Raw genomic sequence first — 14366 nt, 5'->3', positions numbered from 1 at the left:
CCGTGATACTTTGCTATGTGTGCACACACCGAATACTTTATGCAGAATGAGTTTGTTGGTAGGCTTGCCATAGCGTACGTAGCTACATCCACGGAGACCATCCAGGATATATTGATGCTTGGTTTGAAAGGTCTATGGCTCTTTGAACAAGACACTGCACATGTGCAGGATTGCTCAGTATAAACCCATCTTCTATCCCGTTTAGCTTATCCTTCATTCTTTCTTGTATACTTTTATAGTCCGAAAAAAGAGTGTTTTCCTGGGATACCCTCTGGATTGCACGCCATCTTTGCAAAGGCTCACTTCTTAGAATGGAAACAAAAACAAGCAGGTTTTCCTTTGAGTCCTTTAGCGCAGCCAGAAAGGAGTTCATTGTTTTTTCGTATGACTGCGCGCTATTTGTGAGAATTGCCTGCTGAAAGTTTCTTGTCATCCGGAACGGCACCTTTTCAGAAATAGAAAGTGCCTTTCCCTGGTCAAAGATTAGATTTAGATCAATATTTATCAGCTCTTTTGACTTTCTATCTAGCAGAATGTTCTGTGGGTGTCGGTCTCCAAGCCCAAGAACATATGTTGCAATTGAGAGAATTGAAAAGGAGTTTGTAAAGGACCTCCGCTCCTTGTAATACTCAAAGGGCCCTTTCCCTTCAAACACTCTTTTCAATGCAGGAGAGTACTTGCTTTGCAGATAGGCAAGTGTTTTAGTCTTTACGTCGATTGGTGCATTAATGTATCTCTGCATTATTTCTCTGCACTTCGCACTGCTGATTTCCTTGGGGAAGTGCTTTTTGTGCAGACTCTCAATTACGCTTCCTACTGGCTCAGCCTGGTCTATGAATTCAATTATGCCGAATAGCTTGTCAAGCCCTAGAATTTTATAGGTGCGTACTCTTTCTTTAATATTTTGTGTGTGCACAGACTCCGAAAGCACTGTGTTCATATATGAGAATACCTGCGTGCTAAGAATGTCCTGCTTCAAATCGTCATTTCTTTTAATTATTTCCTTATATACAACGCCATCTGTCCCCAGAATAGATATAAGTATGGGCTTATTGATTCCACTAAGAACTTTGGCATTTCTCTGGACAGATTGGATACATACTACACTGCCTCTGGTTTCCTGCGAAAGAATTGGAGTGTTACTGGGAAATGAGGCATTTATTGGCAGCAGAGACTGCCCTTGCTTGTAAATTGTTTTGTACGTGGATATAGCCGCCTCTGCTTGTGCACGAACACTGTCTGGTATAGCGATTTTTTTGTTCGTGCTTCTTTCTCTTAAAAGAATATCATACACAACAGAAAATGGCTCTGTTAGTATCATCTGGCTGATAATGCTGGATAGGTGGGTGCAAAGACGGTCTTTTTTCTGACAGGAAAGCATGTGGAAGTACTTTGAGATGATCTGCTGCTTTAGCGGGAAAAAAGACTCCACTGGAATACCTACCAAGGATATCTGCTCTATTATGTCCTCTGGCGCGTTTTCTGAGAAAAGCAAGTGGATCAAGGATATTATATGCTGCAGCTTTCTACTCCTCTGCGCTAGTGTAATATACAGATTGATTCCCATGGAATACGAGGCCTCCTCCACCTCAGTGCGCTTCTTGGCCTTGTATTCCTCTATTTCCTGTATAACTGCATGCTCTTTCTGGAGAAGCGCGCTCTGCAGCTTGTTACCAGCAGAAGCCGTGGCTACCTTTGCAGTGCTTCGGGGCGCACTTGTATTTCTATTGAAAATAGTCAAGCATGTTTTTGCAAGCGTCTCCAACACGTATAACTCGTGCTTGCCAAAATACAATCTTTCTGCCGGCCTTACATAGTTATTGAGGATATCAATGGGCATGCTTTCAAACTCATTTAAAACATGCTCTATCTTTGCTGCTACTGCTTTTGAAAGAAGATTTGTGCATACATCTATGTGTCGGGGCATTTTTCTATTTGTTCTTGCTTCAAGCGACCCTTCTGTGATTTCAAACTTTTTCATTTCCTTCTTTAGGTCCTCTTCAAGCTCTGTCAGTAGCAGAAAAGGGTCTTTGAAGGTGTGGATTCCCCTACTTATTTTAAACAAAGAAATTGCCGCAGATAATTTTCTTCTTCTTCTCTTTTTTAATGGATGTGGCAACTCTGATAGAATTGTGTTCTGTAGAGCGTCTATTTTCTTCCCTGTCCGCACATAGTATGATTCAGCAGGCATCTTAAACCACTTGCTCTCAAGCGCCCGCACCATTGCATGCAAGGCGCTTTTTGAAAGAGTTCTTTTTCTATTCAGCGCCTCAGATATGTCTTTAGGACTTCGCGTGCATACATAGAGAATCTCTTCTATTTCATCATTTGCCTCTACAAGTGGATGGCCTGTATGTATTGAGGTGATAAACTGGAATCGGTGCAGGACTTTTTTTGACTGAAGAAAGTCAATATACTCAGAATGCTCCGTGCGGATGGTAGTGTTCAAGAGGAGATAGTCTATTTGGCAGGTTTTGTCTACAGCCTTCGACCACTTGGATAACTTTTCAGCAGCCTCCAGTATTTTCTCTGCTGCCAGAAGATCAAATGTTCTGCGGACCGTACTTGGATGGGATATGAAGCCATCATCTGTTTCTCTATTCATATACATTTGTATTTCTTGGTTTACATGCTGGCTTGCGATGTTTCTACCTGATAAATTCCCCTGTTTGTCTTGCCTAAGAATTTCAGATACTTCTAAATACGGGTAATTGGCAGGAATAGGCAGAGACGTTGATGCATAGTAAAATATCCTTAGAAAGTCTCTTGATGCGCAGCACGATACCATTTTCATTTTTTCTGAAGGTGGCACTGTGCATATGAACACAAGCATGCGCATACTTGCAATAGGAACTATTTCTTTAAAGTAATCTTCTACAACAGCTTCGACATCTGAGTAATTGTATTGCACTGTAAAAAACCTGTTTTGGTACTGAGAAAGAATAATTTTCTCTTTTTCTACAGAAAGCGCCCCGTGTCTCCGCAGTACTAAAGGAAGCTTGCCAGAAGAATTTGCACTTTTTTCTTCTTCCCCATATAGAAGGCTTGTATACATAGCCACCTGGTGCTGCATAAGGATCTGTTCTTGTGTTTCCAAGAGCGAGGTCTCTATTCCAGACTCAGGCCAGACTGTCTTTTCTGAGCCAGGCTCCAAGGCCGTATATTTTTCTTTGTACAGCCTGCTTAGCTCTCTAAATAGCTCTTTGTCGTATGCATATAGGTACTCTAGGCCGTGCACTATCGCATGTTTTTCTAGATAGGAAAGCTCTTTTGCGTTATTTATTGCCTTTGTGAGTATAAAGAACAGAAAGTATTTTTCTGGGTATACTGTGCGCAGCATTCCATCAACTAAGAAGACACATGAATCTTTTAAGATCTTTGTGCTTTCTTCTGGGCGAGTTCTTTCTTTAAACTCCTCCGTGTAATACACATCTACTATCTCTCGTATTTTTGTATTTGCATCGCACACAAGTCTATAGCTCTGCTCGTACACAGAATAGGGGATGCTTTTGTGTATAAAATACTCCTGTATACAGGCTTGCTCTTCTAATAGCAGACAGCTTGTCTGTTGAAACACCAGGCTTTTCATCTTCATCAGCTCAGCCGGACTTATTGCAGGTATCTCGCTGCCATCACTGTATATGTTTGTCTGGGCTATTTCTTGAACGATCTTCTTTGCACTCTCTAGGCAGTCCTCTACATCGCCTATTTTTCTTGCATATTTTTTTGGTTTTTGTTCATTTATGGAGGAAGTAAAAGTCTTCACAAAGTCAGAAAAAGACTGCGAGTTACATCTTTTCTTTTTTTTCAAAAGGTAATTTGCAATATCAGCAGAGATGCTCTTCAAGGGGGTGGATCTGCTAAGAGCCCACAGGGTGGCAATCACATTAGATTTCTCCTCTTCTGTGACGCTAACTTGCTCTTCAAGAACTCGAACTCCTAGTTCAATAATATGCTCTTCTCTTTTTCTGCAGTGCTTCTTGCATATTTTCTGCGATATACCAGGAGATCGGATTAGAACCTGCAAATGAAATTCCTCAACTAAAACAATTGGCACATAGTATATATCCCATAGCACAGCCTCAAGAAAAAGTAGCCAAATAGTTCTTCTTTCAGCATCGTCCTTACTGAACACGTGCTTCAACTCCTCTATTCTCTGTGGAGCAAGCTCTATGGACGGAAGCAGCCGAACACGTTCTGGATATACGAAATACTCGCATACGTCTAGGTGCTTCAGTGTCTGATTGCTCTTAACTGGCACAGAAACCAACGGATATATCTTCTCTAGCAAGACAGCCAGACCATTAACTGTTTTAGAGTTTTTGCGTAAATACGTTCTAATTTCAGCTGCACTTCCTTCTATGATTAAAAGCAGAATACTTCTTTTGCTAGCAGGCGGGGTGCAAAGCGCTCTTTCAAGTGCACACATACTACATATCTGGTGTTGGTATGGCCTTTTATGTCTTCCTTTGCAGGCTGCTTGTCCTTGATCTTCTATTGCTTCCTGTGTTCCTTGAAGGCATGAGCTGCGCTCTCTTTTACTTCTTTTAAATTTCTGGTTATTAGTGATAGACTCTTCATAGCCTTTTTCTAAAGAGAAATATCCTCCACTTTCATTTGTATTTTGCGTGTATTTTTTTCTGCACATCCCACACTGCATAGGTCTATTTCTTACTCTATTCCATTCCACGCCATATCGAGTTAGAATGTAAAAATACTCCAATATCGGGCTGCCACTGGAAGAACCATATTTAAATGACTTTAATATCCTGTCTGCATTAATATTATGTATTGCGTTTGGATACTCTACAAGTACACAGTATACATAGAATAGGCTGCTCGGCTCCTGGGTTTTAATGGCTCCATGTAGGAGAGAATAGTCTATCTTCCTGTAGAAGAGTGCCATCACTGAGCCCATGCTGGTCTGGAGACTAGAAGGGACTTTTATTTCTAGCTGCATATCTCTTGCAATATATAAAAGCGTTCCTAGCATGCACAGGCACTTTGTCTGTCCAAAGACGCTTCTGGCTGTTGCAAGCGATAGAGTATATGCGGAAGTGATGCTCTGATCAATTAGTTTTTGTATAAATTGCTCTAGCACGGTTTTTTTACAGCAGGCGCTAATATATTTGCCTATAAATAGAAGCTGCATAAAATATACCAGATGCTCTGCATTTTCAGCCCACATAATATCTGCTACTTCAATCTCTTTAAATAGCTTTATGAACTGCGAAACAGTGAGTCTTTCCGCATATAAGCAGTATAAGAACAGGCTTGGGCCCCATGCATGGCCATTACATCTTGCATATTTCAATAGAAACACACGGGTTTTCGCAGGAAAGTGCTCAGCGTGTTCGGATATAATCTCAACCCATGCTTTTTTGTCTGAGGAGCTGCACTCTATTCTGTGCAAATCCATAAGTGCAGTTAGAATGATATCTGGATTAGAGTTCTTTAAGCACCGAATGCACAGAAGTAGAGGATCCACAATGTGTGCCTTAAACTCCTGCAATACCTTGATCTGGCTTTGATTATTCATAAGTTCTTTTGCCTCTGTGCATATTCTGCTTGCTATATTTAAAATTGCTTCATTGTCTATTCTTTGGTATTTTCTTGCATATATTTGAATTATTCTACCCAGGCATACTCCTAGTCGGTGTAGGCTAAACCCAGCAAGAGCTCTCTTGCACTCATGCATGTTGTTGCTTCGATATAGTATTCCTTTTCGTTTAGGGGCGCTTTTGCTAGCTCTTCTCTCTTTTTTATCTTTTTCTTGCTCATTTGCACAGAAGTGCCCACTAATCATCTCCCGATATTTTCTGTACGCTTCATCATCCACTTTATTTGGAAGCTGGCGCACTCTGCAGAATATTTCCATAAGAGTATTTAGTGCAAGAAACAGCGCATTTTCCTTGGTAGCGGTGTTAAGTATAGCGAATAGCTTATCTTCCACCTCCATTGCCATGCAGAGAAAACCAAAGCGCATTAAATAGATAGAAGAGATCTCTAAATTATTATACTGTGCACATAATATTGCACTTTAGAGAAATTAATCAGAATTAAAGCACAATAGTATGAGTTTATAAAAACAGCCTCCATACACAACCATTATAAACCCATTAAAACTCCATGCTAGAGGATTGCTGGTGGGTGTTATAGTAAAAGAAATAGAAGCAATTCTATGCATAGCTGTTATTTATACTCTGTATGTTCTTGCGCTACCTATCTGAAAATATTCTTATTTGTATAGTGTTAAGAATATTCTGAAATCTATTTAAAAAGAGTTTTTTGGCATGTATTGTATAGAAGAACATAAGCTATAGTTAGATCTGATAGTTTATGTTATCGCTTGCAGAAAAACCATGCTGTTTTTAGCAAAGCTACTATCAAATCTATGTAAAAACAGTCACTTTAATTCAAAGGGAAAAGAAGAATTTGAGGGGTTTAATCTATGGATGCACTTTCCAACAAACAAATTTAAAGCAGGTGATTATCTCAAGGAGCATGAATAAGTTGCAAATTCAGACAGTAGAGAATATATATTGATCAGTAATAATGTAATTACACACCAACTGCTCTTTCTACTAAAATATTATTTGTGACTTAGAGCAGTGCTTCTACTAGGACATGCCACTATTGTTGCTTTTTGCAGAGATAAAGAAGCCTGCTCAAGTGGCTTTCGCATATTACAGAAGAATATATTTTATTTTATTTACACAGAAATGAATGAAAGCAGTGAGAGAAAGAATTTTCCATCTGAGAAAAGAAAGAAGAAGTTCCATAATCTTTTTAAGTCCATTTCAAAAAATGAAGAGCTGCAGTACTCCTGCCCATCCCTTCTGAGAGACAACTCAAAGTACTTCCAGGGCCGGCTGTATATAAGCACAGAGCATCTTTCCTTCTATTCCAAAAATATCTTTGCAAACACAACAATAATCCTAAAGCTAAAAACAATTTTAGGAATTGAGCTGAAGAAGTCAATTTTTCTTACAGGATCGCTGGATATAATCACATATGACAAAACATACAGCTTCAAATCCCTTTTCTATAAAGAAGAGTTATATCCAATAATCCTTTACAACTGGCAGAAGGTGATGGGTATTTCCAGCCATCACAGCAGCATGAATTATAATCTGAATAGCATATTCAAAATAGACATACCCCGGCCAAGCAAAATAGTAGAAGAAAGAGCGATCTCTGAAGAAGAAAGAGTATTCAATATTGACATGAGAACCCTGCTGAAAAGAATAGTGGACACGGACTTAACTAAGACATTTTACAAAACGTTAACAAATGACAAAATATACATAAACACATACATGAACCGGAGAACCATCCAATTTTACAATGAATACATTGACGAGGTGTATTCTGTTGATGGAAACACTTTGAACATAGAATACCACTCACGAGGCACCCTGTGTAGAATAAAAATTGTTCCATGCAGCAAGCACCAGGTGAAAGTCAAAATAGTAGAGAAGTACAACTACACCACGCTGCATTACTACAAGTACATAGAAGTTCTTTGCGAGCACCAGGTGAATAGCATTTTTAAGATGCTGCCTATATTTGGGGTGTTTCTTGTAATGGTGGTAAAACTCGTCACAGGAATAGGTGCTCGTCTGCGAGGGCTGCATGGAGTAACAAGAAAAGACATACCGCTATTTTAAAGCTGTATGGGGCAGAGGTGTGTATGAAGAGAAAACATAGGGCAATTAATGTGTGCTTCTGTACTATAGATACTTCATACCCAGATTCTATAGACTTTGCAATGAGGCTACAAAATATAAGTGGAAAAAAGTGCAAAAGTATATAGATAGAGCCTATAAAATGAAAGATGGATGTATATATAGTGTGCAATGTATGGCAATTCGAGCTGAAATTAATACTACCCTCCAATATTTCTGTATAATAGAATGAATAATAATGCATAAAGGCTCCTTAAAATTATAGAGGTGCATTTAAATGCCAATATATACATGCTATTACAATTTTACCAGAAGTTCTTAATACAGCAGAAATAAAAGTACAGAAAAAGCATGCTTATGCCAAGTACAGACAAAGTGTGTATGTAGGCCAGCTTAAGAGATAAACACACACTGTGGTGCAGATACTTATCAATGCATGCTAATAGCAGAAGAATCCTTGCTAGTTTCATAAAAATAATGCCAAATATAGCAGTTCATTAGAAGAAAATAGAGAGCTATTGGTAGATTGCCATTTGTAATGATTCATAGGATCTCAAGTCATTTTGTCTGGCTTCTTTTATCTTTCTAGTATAACAAAGCAAAAACATCATATTAAATGTTGGCTGTCTTTGTGTTCAATAAAAACCAGTGAATATTATCTTGTTTCCATGCACTGCAAATATATGAATTTCAATGAAAAGTGATAGTTTAGTTACATCTTTATTTTGGCACATAGCTAATGTCATCTGTATAGTAATACCAAGATTTTTTATACTTATTTATGCAATTATCTAGTGGGCAGTTGATTTTTATCTTGCCTGATGCATTGTCATCTTTATTTTTCTCTTCAGCCTTTTTTTCTTTAGAATTTCCAAATATATACTGTTTAGGATTAGTAATGCATGTAAAGACAGGAATGACGCATTTTGCCATTATGACAGCGGGCCAGGAAGCTTTTTTCAAGCTGTGCGCGCACTTTATGCACACGTAATGCCCACATGAGAGAATCACAAAGTGATATTTATATCGCTCTAGGCTTTTTTTGTACAGATGAATAAGATTATTTCTATAGGGCCCCATGAGAGGCATTTCAATAATCTTATTCTTGCATTGGGGGGCGCAGCAGTATTTGTTCGCTTGTATAAAATCCTTTAGATCTGTATCAGAGCTTCTTGAAGCAATCTGTCTCTTTACATTAATATATCTCTGTCTCTGTTCAGGTATGAAACTTGGAGTGGGGAGACAGGCTAGCTTAGTAGATGGAGCGTTTTCCCAATTAGGAATAGTATTTATCTTAATCCAAGCCCCAAAATAGCGCGCATCCACTATGTACAGAATGTAGTTCGGGTGTTCAATCAGGGACTTCCACTCGTTATTCTCTTTGTTCATAGAGAGCGTATTACACTGCTTTCCCTTTGTGAAGCACCCACTTTCTGCTTTATAGCTAAAGATTGTGTCGTTTGTCAGATTGTTAAACGTGAAAAGTGTTAAACTTTCCATCTGTTTAAGGACTGACACGTCTATTTCGCTCTGCTTAGCAGGAGAGGAAAAGAAGACAGAAAGCATTTTAATGTTCTGGTAGCTAGTGATGATTGATCTAATCAGAGCTGGCAAGAAAAGATTATTCCTTATTTGCTCTGAAAATACCTCAACAGATAAAATCGCAGTGCTCAGTGATCGCGGCAGGATTATTTTAACATTCTTGTCATCTTTGGCAGATTCTGGCACAAATATCTGGATCTTCATCCGGATTACATTTTGTGTAAGATCTGTATCTAGAGAGTTAAATGGCTCGCTTGTTATTTTTAAGCGCAGATAATCTGGCATGATCTTGTTATTACTGTAGACAGCTATCTCCCTTTTGTTTCTTATAAAAAGTGTGGTCTGGTGCCCAAGCTGCTCAAACAAGTGCTCATCAATTACTAGATGAGTTACAGTATATAGCTCATACATAAAGAACCAAGTTGCAATTTTTATGTTTGGGTTTATGCATATCAGAGTCAAATTTCGCAATTTGGGTATGATCCGCGTTATTTGAATGTCAAAATAGCTCAGCTTTGTCTCCCGCATAATTGACAAATCATGCATGTTAGCAATAGCAGAGAATATATCTTCACGGTTAAGAAAGTTCAAGCTGTAAAGACTATTTTCTATTATAGAAAGCTTTTTCACAGAGTGTGTTAACAAAAGAAGCCCAACAATTATGTGCTCTGACTCGCCCTCGATAATTAGCTCAATATCCTGTAGATTCCTGCGTGTATTTATAATGTTTCTTTGCATATTAATAGAATATGTAGCCACCTCGTCAGTACTTATTTTATCATGTAAATTGCAGTGCATAAATGAAAGAGTTTCAAGATGGTTAAAATTATTTAGAAACTCGTAAAGACTTTCAATAAATATACTATCGTTCGGGTTATGGTCATTTAAGAGAGCACAATAAAAAAAAGTTAGACTATTTAAAAATATGTTTTGGGCTAAACTAGTTAGAAGTTCACCATCTAGTAGCAGCCCAGTGAAAATAATGCCTTGATTTTTGCTTGTCTTTATCTTATCTATCAGATCTTTGAGATTTTGATATACCGGGTTGGCTCTGTTCCAAATGGTATTCAGCGGATTATCTATCTGTATATGCAGAGATTTAACAGATGCAATTTTATCAAAGTTGTCAATTATTGTTCGAATGTTTTCGTTGTCTATATAGAGGTTTATCACTGAAATACCAGCTATTTTCATGCCCCAAATAATACTAGGATAGTTTCTTTGTATTTCTGCAACTTTTCTATTTTTATACTGCAGTGCTTCTATAAAATCCGAATATTCCTTTTTTTTGCGCGCAGCCTCTTCTTGTTCTAGAACACTTGGAAGAAGAGGTATGTTACCATGTATATTCTGCTGAATATTTTGATTTTTGACATTCGTGAAGCCATGAAGCATTGATGGAATGGAAAACATACCGGTAGTTGCAGATATACGCATTATGTAGAATATAAAAATAATGATTAGTTTTGTGCTTGCTGCTTTGTGATTGAATGATTTCATTTACGCTTAGAAGGATCTATCTATAAATGTGCCTAACTTTGCCAGGCGCCAATTAAGTTGAGCACTCAGCATCCAATGTATGTAAGCACCAATAAATACAACTAAAAAAGAAACCTGTAGAAATGAAAAAGCAGAGAAAATGTTCATACATGCAATGCAATTCTTTTAGAGAAAGCGCCGTAAAATATGCACACTGCAAAAAAACACTTTCTATGCTTTTGCTCATGCTTATCTCTTTTGGTGCGGCCTCACAGAGTATATTCAGCCCAAGCAAATACGATTGGTTAATTACAGCAGGCACTGAAAGTTTCAAAGTTACTAAGGAAATGACCTTAGAAGAGCTCAATAACTTAATGGACCAGAATGTCGCAATACAGCTCACATCAAAGAATATGTCTAAAGAAAAAAGCCTTGAGCTGCAGTATAGCGCAGAGATAGAGGCAGCCTTGTGCAAATGGCTTTTCAGAGTAGATGAGGTTGTTATAACCAACTTACAGGCCATTTCAGATGGGGCTATTAATGCGCTGCCATATCTTAAAGGCTTAAAAAGCATACAAATAAGAATTGATGAGAAAGATAAATCTACCCTCAATGCACGGCTGTCATGTATATCAAAGTGCAAAGAACTAAAATGCATAGTTTTAGATGTGCCCAATTTAAAAATAACTGAAAAGATCGAGTGGGTTGCTCCAAACCTTAGTACTCTTTTCTTCAGAAATCTGTCTTTCACAGGAGAAATACATTTGCATCAAATGAGCTCTATAGAGCGCATAACTATTTTTGCAGAAAAATTAAATGCCTTTACAATAGACTATGCATCCTTAAAGAAAGTGTCGCAAAAAGTGCATGCAGAGATACATACAAATCACATGGGAAATATTCCGTTTGCAGCTATCGCTAATAAATACTTTTTCCTAAGAATCCTTAGTTTGAATAAAAATCAATTTGCAGCAAAGCAGTACACAACTATTACGGATAAAAAAGGAATTATGCTGGGATACGATGCATATATTCACAGAATTATATCATATTTATTTCTCCAGAGGAAGCAGAAAATATACTGCTGCCACAAAAAACCACTTTCAGACCTGTATACACTGATGAAGCATGTAACACATGCGCACAAGACAAATAGCTTTTCACTTTTTACACAGAACAAAGAAAAAGACACTCACGAAATAGTTATTCCAAGAATGAATGATGCAATCAGCAGCATGGTTATACTATCTCAGGCAGAAAAAGAAGAAATAGCAGAGTTTTTACAGCAGGCCATAATACTTGAGTTGTGGGTGCTAGTCAATGGGATATCTATAAACATAGAATGCCCACTAAACTATCCATTGTCAGCTGAAAAATGGATACTTTATCTGCCAATTTTGCACAAACTATCTTTCATGTACCAGAGTGAGCCTGCTAACATTCCAAGGTGTTTTTATAAGCTGTACACACTTGACTCTCTTATAGTTAGAGACAGCTCTTTGAAGAATCTTTTCGAAATATTAGTATCCATGCCTGGGCTGCGAACAGTAGTAGTTGAAAACTGCCTGTTCAAGTATGCTAGCTCACACATGATGCACAAGTATATTAAGTATAGCAGGGTCTTCGATCAAAAAAAGAGTATTAAAATAAGCGGCAATATTGATGAAGATGAACTCAAATCACTGCGTGTGAAAATAACGATTTTCTGTTTTGTTTTAATAGTATTTCTGATAGCTCTTTATGCTATGTCGCATATTTACTATAAAAGCAAAATGGAAATTCCGCAGAGAGAGAGACAAAGATACAGAAGTCTGCCAGACCTAAGACAAACCAAGAATAGAAACTTAAGGTAGATGCCAGTGCAATAAAACTGGCACATATGCATTGAAATGGTGGATTTCATTATCAAATGAAATATTAGCAAATAAAGCATGCTTTCTGTTCTTAAGCACTAGTTACTAGAAGATTTTCTCTATTAGCACTGCCTGCATGTTCTTTTCTCCCAGCTACATTGCACTGTATAAATTTATTTTTAGGTTTTTATTACAATTAGCATATTTGTAAATATGCATTTAGCACTTTCTGTATCTGAAGCAATGCATTCTGAAACTAATTCGGAACAGCCCGAATTTACAACTTCAGCAAATATAAGTTAGTATTCTCCACCTTATGATATCAGTGGGGTATGGACTATCCAATTATGAGATTGGTGCAATAAAGCTATTGGCTAAAATGATAAATGTCCTATTCTAAACAATACTATCTTTATTAGGGCGCCAGTTCAGACTGCACTACTTTCTGCAATGTGGCACAGCAAAGAAAAAACAGAATTGCACAGTACAGGGAGATTTCTACAAATAGGCGCACTATTAGCAGCCGATTTTCCAAATATTCAAGCCAGATGTATTTAAGCTGTGCCCAGTGCAGGAATAATGAATAGTTCCCTATATTCGGATTATCTCTACACTGCATTCTTCTGCTTTTTTGCTCTCTCTGCATCTCCAAGCGCAGGGGCATGTCTACGCTGTGCGCGGGCCTCTCTCTCCTTCCAGTTATTTCTAATACACTCTGCATTCATCTCTAGCTCTTTATACATTAGGTTTTCTCTAATAGACGCCATAACACTAGCTGCTGTTTTGTAGCCATTCGGCATGTTTTTGTCCCGTCTAACACGCAGAAGAGACCATCTCCCCTGTACTAGGGAGTAGTCGCTTATATCAATTGTGTACTCCCTGCTCTTGTACGCAAACTCCCCTATCTGCCCATCTAGATCATCATAGCTCTCTATCTCGCCGTAGTGGTTGGTCTGTGCAACGCCTTTTCTTGTGCGCTCGTTTTCCTCAAGGTCGCACAGGATAGGATCCTTCCAGTACCAATCAAAAACCACCTCTCGCCCAGGCGCCATTGCAAGAAGAAGGTAGAGCCCATCTGCTGTCCCTGCCTTCTGTATCCGAAAATCAACTGAGTTGAGGTGCGGCGGCTTCCACTTAAAATACGCAGGGCACGTGCCTGCCTTGTACGGATAGTCAACACATGTGAATATAAGCCCATCATTCTCATGCTGCAGAGTGGGAATAATCTGTCTATACACCTCGCAGAGCCCATAGCTTTTGTGCATTCGCTTTATTTGGATATGTATGCTGTGGTGCTCGCTAGATTCTGTTTGTTTTTGCGCCTCCCCCAGAGAGGAAAGCCAGCTTTCTGTCTGCTGAAGATACCGCATGGCAGCTGAAAGTCTTTCTGTGAGTGATCTGCTGCAGATAGAGACGCCCTGATAAATAGCCATATCAAACACCATGTAGATATAGCTTCCTGCCGAGTTTTTGATGATTTCTCCATCGAGAAGAGCAGATCCTATAAGGGGAAATGGCTTTTTTATCCGCACAACAGAGCCATTTCTGTCGGTAAAGAACGCGTATGTCTTGTGCTTTATTTGCTTGATGTACAGGATGGCCCGAAGACCGTCGCTCTTTTCGCAAACAAAGTAGTCCTTTTGCCGGAGATCCTGCAGTGCCTCGCGGTTAAGTGTTACAGGCTGTGCACCTGGAAAGGATGAGGCACCTTCAAATCCACAGATTTCTCCAATCTCCTTTAGCAGGTTTTTGCTATCCCGCAGGTTTACAGTCTGGCCTAGTCCCAGTTTCTCCAGCTCCATTT

General features: G+C 38.6%; 6 protein-coding genes across 6 annotated transcripts; 2 read left to right on the top strand and 4 right to left on the bottom strand.

Moving 5' to 3' along the window:
- Positions 1–82: 82 nt before the first annotated feature.
- NESG_01857 (uncharacterized protein) lies at positions 83–5965 on the bottom strand (the record flags this gene model as incomplete). Its single annotated transcript, XM_053049474.1, has 1 exon — positions 83–5965. One exon carries the CDS (start codon positions 5963–5965, stop codon positions 83–85), a length of 5883 nt encoding a protein of 1960 aa, XP_052904424.1.
- A 757-nt stretch (positions 5966–6722) lies between these two features.
- NESG_01856 (uncharacterized protein) lies at positions 6723–7670 on the top strand (the record flags this gene model as incomplete). The annotated part of the gene is made up of 1 exon (XM_053049473.1): positions 6723–7670. One exon carries the CDS (start codon positions 6723–6725, stop codon positions 7668–7670), a length of 948 nt encoding a protein of 315 aa, XP_052904423.1.
- Positions 7603–7932, bottom strand: NESG_01855 (uncharacterized protein; the record flags this gene model as incomplete). Its single annotated transcript, XM_053049472.1, has 1 exon — positions 7603–7932. One exon carries the CDS (start codon positions 7930–7932, stop codon positions 7603–7605), a length of 330 nt encoding a protein of 109 aa, XP_052904422.1.
- A 476-nt stretch (positions 7933–8408) lies between these two features.
- Positions 8409–10667, bottom strand: NESG_01854 (uncharacterized protein; the record flags this gene model as incomplete). The annotated part of the gene is made up of 1 exon (XM_053049471.1): positions 8409–10667. The coding sequence occupies one exon, from the start codon at positions 10665–10667 to the stop codon at positions 8409–8411; it is 2259 nt and encodes a 752-aa protein (XP_052904421.1).
- Positions 10668–10852: 185 nt separating this feature from the next.
- NESG_01853 (uncharacterized protein) lies at positions 10853–12562 on the top strand (the record flags this gene model as incomplete). Its single annotated transcript, XM_053049470.1, has 1 exon — positions 10853–12562. One exon carries the CDS (start codon positions 10853–10855, stop codon positions 12560–12562), a length of 1710 nt encoding a protein of 569 aa, XP_052904420.1.
- Positions 12563–13170: 608 nt separating this feature from the next.
- Positions 13171–14364, bottom strand: NESG_01852 (uncharacterized protein; the record flags this gene model as incomplete). The annotated part of the gene is made up of 1 exon (XM_053049469.1): positions 13171–14364. The coding sequence occupies one exon, from the start codon at positions 14362–14364 to the stop codon at positions 13171–13173; it is 1194 nt and encodes a 397-aa protein (XP_052904419.1).
- Positions 14365–14366: the final 2 nt, after the last annotated feature.

The sequence above is a fragment of the Nematocida ausubeli genome (assembly GCF_000738915.1).
Source record: "Nematocida ausubeli strain ERTm6 chromosome Unknown supercont2.4, whole genome shotgun sequence".
Classification (NCBI taxonomy): domain Eukaryota; kingdom Fungi; phylum Microsporidia; genus Nematocida; species Nematocida ausubeli.
This window is presented reverse-complemented; position numbering and strand designations above follow the sequence as displayed.